The sequence below is a fragment of the Montipora capricornis genome, chromosome 8 (assembly GCF_036669925.1).
Source record: "Montipora capricornis isolate CH-2021 chromosome 8, ASM3666992v2, whole genome shotgun sequence".
Classification (NCBI taxonomy): Eukaryota; Metazoa; Cnidaria; class Anthozoa; order Scleractinia; family Acroporidae; genus Montipora; species Montipora capricornis.
This window is the reverse complement of record NC_090890.1, coordinates 2,747,351-2,762,350: the sequence shown is the minus strand read 5'-3', so window position 1 is coordinate 2,762,350 and position 15,000 is coordinate 2,747,351. Positions and strand designations below refer to the sequence as shown.

The window sequence follows — 15,000 nt, the reverse complement described above, 5'->3', positions numbered from 1 at the left end:
GTTCGTATTCGTCAGTGATTGCCTTGGGCTCTTCGTGTCTTTGAAACCACATCATGTACCTGGTGTGGAATCTCCAGGACTGTTTTTTCAACGCTTTCGCAGCCAAGTACTGTGCTCTCGTTCCCTAAAATGATTAACCCACAATTAGTGAACCTCTTTACAGCTGTCTTGTTTCAGACTATCGATATTCAAAGGGGAGAACGAAGGTAATGTTGCCTTCTCTCTCTTCCTACTGAAAGACACGTACAACAGTGTTACTGTTAGTTTTCACTCGAGTTGAGTACGATTAAAACCTATACTACATGTACGTTGAAGCAGTATTTCTCCTGGTTTAACAGCTATCCTGTTTTGAAACAATTGGCCCAGGTTGTTAAACCAACCCTCGCAAGGGGCGCATGCGGTCGTGGACTGTGTTGCATGGAATCGGTAATCGTCACGTCACTCTTAAAGTGCTACTATGATCAAATTTTTATCCCTTCAATTTTGCAGGTTTTCGCATAGAAACATCAAAAACGCGGTTAACCGTTTGGAAATATCTGCATTGGTTCCGGAGATATTTAAGTTTGAAAAATGTGTATGTAAAATACACAAACGAGAGGACTAATGACGTCATTCACTCAACGCAAGATAAATTCCAGTATATAAAGAGAGCCATCTCGGTCAATTTGCAGCAGAGACCATTGAAACTTGGTAGGCTAATAGTTCTACAGGAAACGCCTACGACTATTAAGAAATTGGTTTCCATGATAACTCACTCCTTTCCAGTCCCTTTCAGCCTGATTTCAATATTTTGGTGACCTTAAGCTAGAAAAGCATTTAACAAGACCACAACCTCGACGTAACATATGCATATGCTTGTAGGATCATCCAGATGAGGCACCATTGGCAAATATCAAAATACAACGCCAAAGGTGGCCAGCAAAGACCAGGGAGGTCTGGAACCAAGTATGTTATCATGGTAACAAAACTGGTATGCTCATATTGTGGAGCACATTTACTAGAATCTTACTGCAAAGAATCAAGCATTTCTGATATATTTGATTAAAAAATTGCATGTTTTAAAAACTTGAATATCTCTGGAACAAAAAGAGAGATTTGAAAATAGTAAACCGCATTCTTCTTCTCGTACAGACTAAGGGCGCGTTCGATTGACCCTATTCCGGAATAAGAATACGTGGCGTGATGATTAAAACGGTATGTTTGGCGCGTTTCGAAGCAGCAAGGATAATAAAAATATGTTTAAAATAGCATTTTGTTTCACAATTTTAACGTGAATCTCCGTAAAAACGAAGGATTTCTAACTTATAGACCGAATGCATAAATGGCGGCCAAAGACATATTCTTATGTTTATGTACTAATTAGACTCACTAGCCTCGTTTGCATGGCCAAAATACAAAAGAAATGTTGCTTGAGAACGAGGCTAGTCAGTCTAATTTGCACATAAACAAAAGAATGTTTTTTGGCCGCCATTTATGCATTCGGTCTATATTCCATGTATTCCTATTCCAGAATAAGGTGAATCGAACGCAACCTAAATATTTCCCTTAAAATGACTTAGCTAGGAAAGATGTGAATTTCCTCACAGTAGCACTTTAAGTACTGAAATTTCATGTTTCAGTGAACCTCAAGTCCTACACAAACTATTGTCGGTTCCTTCATTCACATTGCATTTGGGTAGTGTCTTCTAAACCACAACAAATCGCCGTGTTTGGATGAAGCCGACAAAATAAAAACCTAGTTAGCTTTATGTACCTATTCACAATGAACAGTGACATGGCTACCAGATACTTACCTCTTGATAATAGAAAATGAAGAAAAGCGTTTCAGTGGACAATCTCTGAAAGAATTCTATGGAGTCTACGTGTTGAGGAGGATGTTGATGATGATGTGCCGGTGTTGGATATGGATTCCGCGGTAAAAAAGGCCTGATGACAAAGAAATAATAGCTTAGAAGTTGACTTTCAATGGAGAATCAGTTTTTCAGACAAGAAATTGTCAACAGAGAGAGGTTCCAAGAGCGGCCCGACAAACGAATATAATCGTCTTGCTTTATCCTAGGTAAAAGCTGAGAGAGCGCTCTTGGGTGTGATGGGGTCAGCTTAATTCTTAACGAAGGATCGTTTTAGTAACTCATACACAAAATTTACTTTAGAGTTCCTTGGCGGAAAGATAGAGTGCTAAGTAAGAAATAAATGAAAATGATCGACGAAGGTCAGACTACAGTAAACTGATAAAACACCCGCAAATAATTAACAATTATTGGACGAGGTTGAGCAAAATATCGTGATTTGTCAGTGTTGAGCAGATCAATTATTTGCCGAAGTCGAAGGCTTAGGAAAATAATTGAACTGCGAGACACTGACAAATCACCATATTTTGCGATAACCGAGGTCAATAATTGTTTTATCATTCGATCACCGAGTTTGTTTTTTGTTTTTGTTTCCGAGAAGCCGTAAGCGCGCGCTGCCTTGCAGAGCCGAGTAATGGCACCAATCAATTGGTTTCCTTATCAGCATAATTATATTTGTAGACTTCAAATTGTACTTAACAGTCAAACGTTCAATAACACTAGGCATCAACAAAGCTGAAGAATTTCACAGTTTTCAAAGCGTATCCCGACAAGTGAAGCTTTGGTGTAAAGCTCGCCATTTTTTTTTTCTGGCTTCAGCATAAAATCTCTTTAGTACATATGCATTCGCCAACTTGTCCTTCGCGTCGATGACACGAGTGACTCTTTCCTTTCCTTGAGATACTCTCTAAATACGTTAAATGCGACTTTTGTTCCTTTCTTAGTATTTTCACTGTTCTTTCGATCTACTAAAGATGTCGAATCATTCTCTGACAGCTCGGGGAACCGATCTTCCATTTTCTCACAAGAGCGTGATGTCAACTGCGCATGAGCAGAATATTATTTGCAGCAAAACACTTATTTGTAGGCAGTTATTTGCAGGTCACGTGGTGGGCTCTCGGCCAATGAAGAAGTAGGACAAAATCCATCGAATGATAACAACCTATGATTTCGGGTTTCAGGCTGATCAAGTTCTTATTTACAGGGTGCTTAGTGAGAAATCTGCCTGGAAATGTTTTTAAAATTTGTTTCAGAAATATTATACATTATACATTACTAGAGGATTAACCTGCACCCGGAAAATAGCCTGGATCCTGGTTTATGTTTTTGTTTTGGTGTTCTGATTCGCTTATAGGCCCTTCCAGCTAAACCAGGCAGGCCGACCAAAGGCTGACAAACATAGACCACACTACACCGGTAACTCCGCACCCTACACTCTGTGAGCAGTGTTTGGGTTAACTTCTCACATGATCAACAACAGCGGTAGAGGAACGGGCCTTCGGTTAACAGTGCTCCTCCAGGGCTCAAACCCACGACCTCCATCCCGCACAGTAGTGAAAAAAAAAATCTTAACACATCTGTCATCACTTAAGGACGTTCGCGCGAAAATTTTTCAACATTGATTTTTTTCTGAAACTTTGACCACTGTAAGATAATGAGTTAGTTATGTCAGAAATGTAATTAAAAATGGGGGGTCACCGACTTCGTTTTGGAGAGAACATGCCCGGAAAAACACCCAAAATGTGACAAAATCGGGCTTCGTTAGAGAATAAGGCCAGTGTCTGTAAACCAAATATATTGCAATTAAATCTTTGAAGTGAAATCTTCTCTGCAAAATATTGTTTAAACGGACTTATTAAGTGAATTTAGTCAACAGGTGAAGTTCCTTAAAGACCAACTCCCCATTCAGGCACCACAGTTGCACGCGCCTCCCAGCCGCAAGATGGCAGGATTTGATGTCCCGTGAGCAGAAATCTTGAAATTTTTTTATCTTCCCCCATTGATTTTTTGTTCATTTTTGGACAACGTGGAGATAATTGTAAATAAAATCGGTTTCTGGAAAGAAAAATAGGGGTCACCGAACGTCCAAGAGCGTTAAATCCAGGCAAAGCTATAGTAATGGCCTTTTGCCCTATCATTTCTCATTTTATTACTTGGCGCGCGCGCGCGCGTATGACGTGGCGTGTGCATTTGCGTGCTCAGTAAGGATGCGCAGAAACAATTGGCGCGAACGTCCTTAAGAGGGAATTACATGCAACATACGAGAATGGAACGGTCTGACATAAAATTGCTTGAGTTGTCCTTGTCTATCAAGTTGAACGTTGAATAAGGGATGAAAGGAAATGTTTGATCTTTTCTTAGTGGAATAAAAAAATAACTCGTTTGGGGGAAAGGTCCACAGCTCCCTTGCAGATACATGTACCCCTATTTCATTCGAGTAGCATGAGCAACAAGTTCCACCTAATAGGAAACTAGTGTAGTTAATGATCACACCTGACTTTTTCGGAGTCTGCAGGAAGGGGTAGATGATGGTAGGCTGCCTCCAGCATAGCCAACTGATAACATCTTTCCTTGTTCAGAGGTACAGGACCTAACGGTGCCACGCCTAGGAGAGGCTGGAGATGTGCTGTGTTGGTCTCTTGTACCACCTTGTTCTCATCTGTTGTCTGACTACTGCTTGACTCCAGCAACGCTGCAAAAATACATACACAAATACAAATTTAAACCGTAAGAGGGCAATTCTTACTCACTTTCTGCGAAATATTCATCTTTGTTTTTAAGTGCCACGACCAAAAAAGCGGAAAGAAAGCGTGTTCCTTAAAGTGTAAGACTGCTAATTTGTAATGCAAGCTTTGATATAACAGTTCACCAAAAATCAAACAGAGGCAATCGGCCTTTGAGAGATGGATCAATGAGAAAAACCGAAGAGGTGAAGACTTACTCACGTAAAGATAATGATCATAATAATAACCTTTATTAACACATCAAGTGTATCTACTTTACATAAACTAGTAAACTAATTGGGGACACCCATCTACATTATAAATTGTTAAGACACAATACAAAATTAAAAGTTCTATACAATTACTTCAAATACTATACAAATTTCTTATACTGGATACATAGATTACTAAAAATGATAAAAACACTGCCCTACGCTTAAAACACCAAAAATCATAACACTATCCTTACTCGAACCCTAAAATCGATACGTACAATAAGAACAAAAATGATGATGAATTGTTCTGATAAACCCATACACAGAGGGCAATCCTTACAATGATCATCTCCCACAAGAGTTTCTAAATTAGTTTTCCCAATGTTATTTTTGAACGGACTTACTGAATTAGCGTTCTTAACGTCAGTTTTGACCAGTTTGGACTATGTTTATCATAAATTATAAAATAATTAGGATAGTACGCACAATCTCACTGGTCAATAGCTGTGTTTAGATGACAGTTTGGAAACACAGCTGTGACATCACACGAACTTTGATTAGTTGTGTTTTCAGACGCGTGCTTTGATTGGCTGGTAGGAAATATGAGCGTGTATCAAGAAAATCTATATCAATCTAGAAGTAAAAAAACCAGAATTTCCTTCATTTGTCGAATTATCTTTGAGAAATATTTTATAAAAGCAATAGAGGACTTTTTTCCGTCTTTCCATGTAGCCTCATCTAAACACTCGGGGGAGTTGGGTGAATTCTAGACAGTTATGCAAACCCTCAACTGCGTCTCGGGTTTGCACAACTGTCTCGAATTCTCCCAGTTCCTCCTCGTGTTTAGATGAGGCTACGGAAAGACGGAAAACGTCCTCCATTTCTTAATTATTTCACGGTGTTGTATCTAGTCACTATAAAGTCAGAGCTCTATAGATTGTACGAGCTACTACTTTTCTGGAATAACACTTGGATGTACTCTGGACATAACCCATGCTTTACTCTGAACGTGAGTGTTGCAATGTCCTGTAATCTTTGGTTTCGTAGCGTGTTTACCTTGGCCATACAGGCTTCGGTTGTAGTAAACCCCGCAAGGAAGGACGATTGTTTGGGCCACTTTCTCCTTCATGGGATAATCCCAACAGCATATCAACAGCAAGTTTGTCTGTCCCCAGAGTCCGCTTTTCTTTTGGTAAACGCAAAGAACGTGTCAAAGCAGGAAATGCGCGAATCACGGACTTCCGGCTCTTCTGCGCATTCTCAGAAATTTGAAACAATAGCGGTCCTCAACAGTTACAACATAAAACGATTACATTACCGAGACTGTGGCGACTGTGCCTGCGGCCAGAGTCCGTGTTCTTGTTACTGACCAAAAGAAAAACAGACTCTGGGGACGAGATTGAACCTCTGTGCCCAAAAGCAATAACATGGTGAAGAAAAACTTTCTTTGGGAAATTCATGACCTGCTAGGAATGAATTAACAGAGGTGGAAGAATTTACATACCGCTACTTCCTGAACTGTAGTCTGTTGGAGCTGGGACTGGATTACTTAACCCAGCCGTGGCCACTGCTTGCGCTGCTATAGACTTTAGAGATGAAAAGGAGTTGGACGTCGAAGGCTGCTACAAATGACATGAAAATTAAGAAGATATCAAGGGTATATTCCTAGAGATGAATCAAAAACTGTAAATACAAAAGGGGTTAAGCCTCTTTCCCTTTCAAAATATAAGTTTGGTCTACAATGTTCTACAACAGCTTGCACTTCATGACTGAGGGGATTCCAAGAAATAATGTTCAGTTACAGAAGTGCTGGCCTAAAAAGAACTGACCTTGGAATTGACAGATTGATGGCAATACCAAGGCGGTGGTATACATGCATATCTTGTCTTTCAATGGGTTACATGCTTTAAACATTTTAAAAGTGTTTTGCATTTATGATAAGCTTAATTGTACTATCTTGTCTACTGCTTATTGCTGCCGCAGTGAGTGACCCTGAAGCGAACCAACGAGGAAGCTCTCTAATCGGGAGGAGAACACATTTTTCTTTGAAATGCAAGGGATTGTGGTCAAATGCGCAAGGAATTGTGGTTACGCGCGAATGGAGGAATAAGATGCGCGATATGATCATTAGAGCCTGCTCTGTTTTTCATTTCAAACCGCAGATAGTTTCAAGTCACACAACAAAAAATAACTGAAATTCAAAGTCGTTCAATGAAAAAGGCCAAGAACTCGGAATGTTGGTGGAAACAAATCTTTTAATCGCCTCTCCAATTCGCAGGTCTGTGCAATACATCGTTTTCGAGTTGTTTGTCGAAGCGTTTCACGCAATTTTGTACATGTGGTACACCAATATGGTGGCCTGTATTCAACGAAAACATCTGGAGTTCACGTTGCGATGAAGTCGCTTACTTTTCGCAACTGAGACAAAATACATGTGTATGAACGCATCTCCTAATGTACTTGAAAGTCTCAAACATATGAGATTCATAGGGATGGACATTTTTTGCAACCAAATAGCATTATATCATGGTTTCACACAAGGTGACAATTCGGAAATTCAAAATACTGTATTTTCGAGGTGAAAGTCGTTATGGAACTGGGACCTTGAAAACAGATTTATTTCTAAGTGGGTCATCTTCAATCTCCTTCAGCTAAACATTCAGGAGGCCTTGCGATTTTGATTTTAGAATTTGAAGACGTCACTGTGAAAACCATCTATTGCTTTCTTTCTTCTCTCGAGTGAGGTCCAGAAGGAGGTTCTGTTAGGGGCCCACGTTTTGTACCGTCCCTGCTTAAGGAAGACCTATGAAAATCTCCCTTCAATTCCACGCACAAACCGTCGTTAAATTACCGCAAGCATAATTGAACATCTTCCTTCCCCTCGGCAACATTTCTACCATTTAGGCAAACTAGTTGCTCAAATAATAATGTGCAGAAGTATGTTTTTCACAGGGCACCTTCACGATTAAGGCTGACAGGAGAAGTTGCCTCGAAGTTAACTAAAAAAATAGCTATGTACCTGAGTTGGTACAGGATTGGTCATGAGATGAGGACCACTCAGAATTGACGTAGTCTGGTTGGATGACGAAACCAAAGAATCTCCTATTGAAATAGCAGAGTTGGAGAGTACTGAACTTGAATTTGAGACCAGTGGTGTATACATCGATAATTTAACCCCACTGATATCTGAAGCTTGCGTAGAAGAAGGTACAGAGCTGGGTGGAAGGGAAGAGGTCATGCTTGTTGACACAGACTGTGTAGGTGTCGATACAACTGAAGACGTCAAGGACTTGATACCTAATACCGAGCTAAGAACAGGTGATGGTTGCGGCACAGGAGTTGGCTGTGATGGCGTTGGTGCTGTTAATATTGCTGGAGGTGTTGTAATGGACATAGATGCAATGGATGACACAAAGTCTGATATACATGTCTTTATGTTTTCTGTTTCTGCAAAAGAAGACAAACAAAACACTTTCTTGAGGAAACTGATGATTTAATAAAAAATTAGTGAGCCACTTGTCCTTTCTTAAAGGGGACATAGTTTTTGACTAAGTTTAACCCACCCATACCTCGAACGCCCTAGGACGACTCCCCCATTGATGAGTAAATCGTGTGGCGTTAGACAGAGTAAAATCTGTCAAGTCTTACTCTCACGGGTCAATGGGTTAAGGACGGTGCCTACTATTGTTATTGCACCTACGTTCTGCGCATTTCGAGATGCTCTGCTTTCCTATGGGTGGTACTACATTGTGAAAAGACTGCACCGTGCAGAGTTTACAGCACGCAAAGGAATGCAAAGGATTTTCACGTAGGTGATGGGCAGGTTCAGAGTCATTACAAACGTTGCAATGTTCTTCAATTCGCACCTGTACATTTCTCATGGTCTGACATGAAAATCCTTCGCATTCCTTTACCTGGCGTATACTACGCACGACGCAATCTTTTCACAAGCGAAGAATCTCTTAAGGCCTAACGATCCAACAATGGAAACCTGCTTTAAACAGACAAATTCATTGCTACATGGCGAAACTGTCCCCATTGTGAATTACGCGATGGTTAGCAACCATTCACCGAAGTGGAGGTGGCTAGTGGTGGATATTTATCCGCCACTATCCACCAACACTGAGGTGAATAGTTGTTTAAGTATATACTAAAACAGTGAGTTAATATAGCACAAAAATATGATTTTACTCATTTATTCCTGCAAAGATTACACCATTTTCGGGCGCAAATTCCGCGCGAATTGCTCGGAGGTGAATAGCAAAGGAGATCCAAAGTTTGAGTAGCCAATGAGCGCGCGCGTTCAACGCTATCCACCGTTTTAGTATATACTGTTAGTATATACTTTTTAAAATCTTATATAAATATTAGCCATTTTTAACTCTAGCGAATATTATGGACATCAATAATAATTATTATTGCAGTAATATTATCATTACAATAATGTTATTAAGTGAAGCTATGATACTCGCAGTTATTAGCGCAATTTTAGCAATTGCGTAGAGACGCCTGAAAATTTCAGGACTTCAACGGGGCTTGAACCTGTGACCTCGCGATACCGATGAGACGCTGATGTTGGGAGCTGGTCATTTGTGGATTCAAGTGTTTCCGTGATGAATGAATCAATGAACGAAATAATATATGAAATGAATCATATATTTAACTGCAGATGTGAAATCAAGTGAAGCTATGACCCTCGCAATTACGAAGGCTAGAGACGCCTGAAAAATTCATGACGTCAACGGGATTTGAACCCGTGACCTCGCGATACCGGTGCGACGCCCTAACCAACTGAGCTATAGACCACTTTCATAATGGCGGCCAAATAAAATATTCTTTTGTTTTAATGCTAATGAGCCCTTCTAGCCTCGCTACGACGAGCAAATTTCAAAAAAGAATATTTCTTTTAAAATGAGGGCAGTAGGTCTAATTAACATAAATACAAAAGAATGAAAAAGTGGTCGCCATTTATGAAAGTGGTCTATAAAGCTATTGACGTTGGGAGCTCGTCATTTTGCTAAAATTGTGTTCATAACTGCGAGGATCGTAGCTTCACTTGATTTCACATCCGCAGTTCAATATATGATTCATTTCATACATCATCTCGTTCAATAGTTAACAATTATTCTTTGAAATCGAGGTGAATAGTGGAAGAATATTTACCGAGCCGCTAAGCGGCGAGGTAAATATTCTGCCACTTTTCACCGAGATTGAAAAAAATAATTGTTTTAGTATATACTCACGAAGTGATCTCAACAACAATTGCAGAAAAAACCATCCAAAGTCGATTTAATTGGCATCTCAATTCATGCGTAGAAAACGTGCAAGCGGCACAAAGCATGCGCGAAAGTGTTTACAGAGGCTTCAAACATGGCAAATCTAAATAACCTTCGTTAAAATCCTCGTCAAAAACAGCAAAATAGTCATTTAGCACCGTTTAAATCAGCAATCGAAAGACTTCTTGTTAAAACATTTTCACCGTTCGATCAAAGTTTTTGAGGTTCATTTGAAATGGAAATTGAAAGTGCAGTTGGTAAAGGATCCACATGAAAAGGTGGCTCTAATTGAGGTGAGCGTTATTTTGTTGTAAAATGACCAGTCTTGTTTCCGTGCAACTATGTGGAACTTTCTTAAACATTTTTTTAATTCCTCGATTTCACTAAGAAATTCGTTTTGGTGGGCGTTCAGCCCTACAAGAGAGAATTCCTCCGAGTGAAACAAATTGTTGGCGCGAAGAGTGTTAATTTTTAGCAATAATTATCTGGAAAAACGAAGTCAAGCACTGGCTGGCAAAAGTATGAACGCTTCTCTTACCTCAGGACAACAGCAACAGGACAAATTTTGTGGCCTTCTTTGTCTTCTGTAGCACAGCATCATCTTGTATTCTCAATATTTCCGATTCATAAATGCTGGCGAGTTTACGCCGGCCATTTTGTTTTATTTGGATCAAGCATTATTCACTCCGTAGGGAGTGAATGCTTAATTACTCCGAGATAGCGAACCAATCAGATTGCTTGAAACACCAAGATCACTGAGTGAGTATATACTAATAATTATTACAACTCCTAGCATACAGTGTGTCAGTAGCACATGTATGACATACAGAAATAAGACAATTACTCTCAAAGGAAATTTTATAGCTGAGAGACATAGATATTCATTAGAAAAGAGAAAGATTCAGTATTGCTTTAATAATAATAATAATAATAATAATAATAATAATAATAATAATAATAATAATAATAATAATAATAATAATAATAATAATAATAATAATAAGAGTCTGGTTAGAGAGGAGTACGACAAAAAGTACCTTTCATTTAAAAAGGGTCTGAAGAGAAGGAAAAAAATGACCTTAACTATTAGTTAAGGTTTCCATTTAATCTATTCAATCCAATTAAACAAATCATATCAGTTCAGGGTTTCGGTCGCAAGTTTTCAAGATAAGGGCAGTGCATGGCTATGTTAATATCCACAAAAACCAGTCTAGTCACACCTGATATACTACGTAGCTCACTTTGCTTATAGGTAAATTTCAATGGAGGCACTCACCTGGAATGTGGTTGCTCTCTACAGATTGATCCATGCCACCTCCACCTATCAAGCCAGGCTGTGACAAACTATTGGGCACAGACGGAACCACTGATGAGACATGGTTAACCATTCTGGATGGTACACTTGAAACTGGGGGTAACACTGGCTCACTATCAACATGGTTTTGCTGTGCACCAGCAGCCACAGCATACCCAGATACAGGAGGAGGGGGTGCACTTGATGGCAGGGTCTTCTGCGTTGACTCCTCTCCATTGCTAGATTCGTGATTCTCAAAAGCATTTGCATGGAGCATTGAGCTGAAAAAAAAAAAAAATCAATCAAAATTGCTGCTTATGGCCCAAGGAAAGAGAAAAGAGCCTCAAAACAAATAACCCAAAAGACAACAAAAATAATTAGCAGGGAAAGTTCATGTTATTTTGGTGCAATTCAGACTTCTGGTCAAACAAATGAGGGAAAATAGTTTTAACCATATTAAGCATGTTTAAGCTTGAGTTAATGGAAATGGGATATCTCGGTTTTTATTGGAACCACGAGTTGTTGTTGAAACCTTGAAGCAACATCCAATGTAATCCCCTAAAGAAACAACTCACTAGCTGACAAAGTACACTACTGCATGACGGCACCACGTTTTTGTGATGTCAGAGTAACTGGTGATTGATCATCACCTTCTGGCTGTCGAGTTTTGAAATGAGTTCCATAAAAGATTAGTATTTTGCATGATAGTAAGGTGAGAAATATTATTGATACTGCTTGCTTTTTGTGAGTTTGATTCCCTGAAACAGGATTGAATACTCAAACCACGTCCGTAACGAATAGAGAGACAAAAGAGTCATTTTGAATGGAGTAGAGTGCATTTTGCCGACTCCAGCTGACAAAGCTTCAACCATCCTGTCCCTCATAGTAAAACCCAACGATGGGTATCCAGGCAAAGCAGAGAACTGGTTATACATGAACCTTTTCGCAAGGAGTTTTGAGACTGGCTGGATTCAAAGTGTAACTTGCATGAAGCCACAGAGGTAAGTCATATAATTTTCACACCAACTTCGTGTTGACATGTCACTTGTTCGGCTCGCATTGTTCACTACTTTATTATTTTTTTTATTACAGACTCACTCCACTAAATTACAAACAGGTAATTACTTAATTGATTAATTAATCGCTACAGCCACAGAAACGCTGCCAGGGCCCGGTTTTTCGAAAGCCGTTTAGCTTAATCCAGGAGTAGCGTAAACTTTTGTTTCAAGTTTTCAACTTTTTGGTGAAAGTTTTTTTCGCTTATTTTTGTTTTTCAAGATTAAATTCTTCTAATGTAAAGTTTTGCTAATTATCAGCGTTGAACAGCATTTTGGAGTAGAGACAAAAAACTCCTTGGTTAATTTTTAAACTGGGATTAGCGTTAATCGGCTTTTGAAAAACCGGGCCCTGGTCTTTGACTTGGTGCACAACATCTTTTGTAAACAAAATTTACTTGCCTCAGACAATTTCACATCAAGTGCAACTTCAGTTTGGTTCAGACAAAATATGTATTATGAAATGAGAACTCTCCAAAAGGCGAGCCAAGTTTGAAAGCTAAGTTTACAGCAATCGCTCTAAGTTTTAACTTTTTTCGCTGTCGACAAGACTCATGGTGAAAACCATTTAAAAGTTGCTGGCATTTTGTGTTTTCATTAAGGTATGCCGCTGACCAGAAAAATTCTGCAGCATGTGTATTTCCGCGGTGCCAACATGACAAAATACAAAAGTGCTTGATTCACAGCAATATTGTTGCAAGTAAATTTGCAAAGTTGGAGACTAAACCTGTTTCCCGGATTATGGCTCTCACCCCAGGGGAAAGCAATCAAAAGGCCAACAATATCCCCCACCCCCCTTAATTTTCAAAATAATATCATCTGCAGAACTGAGACCCAACCAACCAAGTATTACCCCTCAACTCAAACTCAAACTTATGATAAGTGATACTCACTTCATGACCTTTGATGGTGTATTACCTAAAAGACAGCAGTAACAAATGATCAAACAAAGTTCACAACACCAACCTTAAAATAACCTACATGTACTAAATGAAATAAATGCACTCTGCTCGTCAATTCTACTCACTGGCTTTGATGACAATTGGTGGACTAAATGGACTCAATACAGTTGCTGATGTCGTTTGAGTGAACGAGGGTTGCCCATTGCTGGTTTTAAATGATGATGTCCGTGGGGGTGATGAGCTTTGGAGACTATTTCCTTGTGTTGGTCCATTCTTTGAGTTCGAGTTTTTCCTTGGTGAATTCTGAAAGAAATGTATATACATGTATTTTTGAAGTGCAAGCTATAGATGAAAGAGAGAAAATATTAATGATCCTAACCCTAACCCTAAACTTATCTAGACAATTGATTTAAGTACCCATTGACACCTGGGAGTGAGACTTAAAAAGCCCCCCTTCAACCGACAGGCTTTCCGATCGTTCATTTTCGTTATGGAAATTCGCATTGCTTATCGTTGCGCTCTAATTGTATGAATTTCAGCTTTGGCGGGGTGTTCGTATGTGAAAATTGTTCTGCGGCACGCAATGCCTGTCGGTTGAAGGTGGGCCTTTAACAGATTTTATTCTGTGTAATGCCAGACAACTTTACTCGCCAACTGGGGGCAATTGTCTCTGATAGCCACCTGGATTTTCCAGGTGGCTCCAACAGGGTTCGAAACCATGACCTCTGCGATGTGGTGCAATTGGTGCAGTTGGAGTATTGCACCAGAGCTCATGGGTTCAAGTCTCAATGGAGCCACCTGAATTTTCCAGGGGTCTATTGGAGATAATTGCTTAAATTGTCCAGATACTGTACTGTAAATGCAAGGATCATTTCTCTCTTTTGTTTGGTGAATTCTACTGTAAACACAAATACTCAGTAGGTAAGATATGCCTACAGTAACAAACAGTTCTCAAATTCAAAACCTAGAGAAGCAACAGTTGATTAATTTTGTTCTCATGCCTTCCTAACCTGTATAATCAGAGACAGAGGAGTATCAAGATCAATCAAAAGACATTTTGAACTCTATTTTAAACAAAGACGTCCTGTCAGATAATGACTCTGAAGAGCCAAAAGAGGAGTCATGAACTAATAAGAATCTGTAATGAAATAAAGGTGTTTAAAAATAATTACAATATTGTAAAATAGTGTACATTAAATTTACGTTGACATTTATTAAGATACATTAAATTAATGCCAATTTTGTAAAATCACGTTAATAGAGTGCATTGTTAATTTCCTACAATAAGGTATTTTGAATTTTTGGAAAATTAATCATTTCATAGCCTACTTGTAGCATTGTGAGAGATCAACAAAATTTGTCCTTATAAACATGACTGGTTCGACATACATGTAAGTATCAGTGTTGTTTACACTTTAAACTCATACTCACTTCCTGCCAAATCTACTCAATAATATTGCTTAAAGTTAATCACTAGTATGACTCAACTTCAAATTTCTCAACCAATTCGCAAAGAAATTTGTTCACAACTTGTTACTGTATTAGTTAGACTTCAGCAGCTTGCCACTTCCCATCCAACCAAACAACCATGTTCGCGAACTGCAGTTAATCTTTTTTGAGGATACAAAAACAATAACATACGACTTGCCCAAGTTCTTATGGTCAGTGCTTACATTTATGGTGTT

General features: G+C 39.1%; 1 protein-coding gene across 1 annotated transcript in view; it reads right to left on the bottom strand.

The window, feature by feature from the left end:
* LOC138059168 (CCR4-NOT transcription complex subunit 3-like) overlaps positions 1-15,000 on the bottom strand; it is a 29,811-nt gene that overhangs the window by 2,090 nt on the left and 12,721 nt on the right. Inside the window, exons 14-21 of the mRNA XM_068904702.1 lie at positions 13,441-13,618; positions 13,307-13,331; positions 11,341-11,639; positions 7,808-8,235; positions 6,293-6,410; positions 4,344-4,542; positions 1,794-1,926; positions 1-124 (exon numbers count right to left, since the gene is read on the bottom strand). The exon at positions 1-124 is cut by the window's left edge and continues 2 nt beyond it. Of these exons, the coding sequence (XP_068760803.1) occupies positions 1-124; positions 1,794-1,926; positions 4,344-4,542; positions 6,293-6,410; positions 7,808-8,235; positions 11,341-11,639; positions 13,307-13,331; positions 13,441-13,618 (1,504 nt within the window). The remainder of the gene's footprint in view (positions 125-1,793; positions 1,927-4,343; positions 4,543-6,292; positions 6,411-7,807; positions 8,236-11,340; positions 11,640-13,306; positions 13,332-13,440; positions 13,619-15,000) is intronic.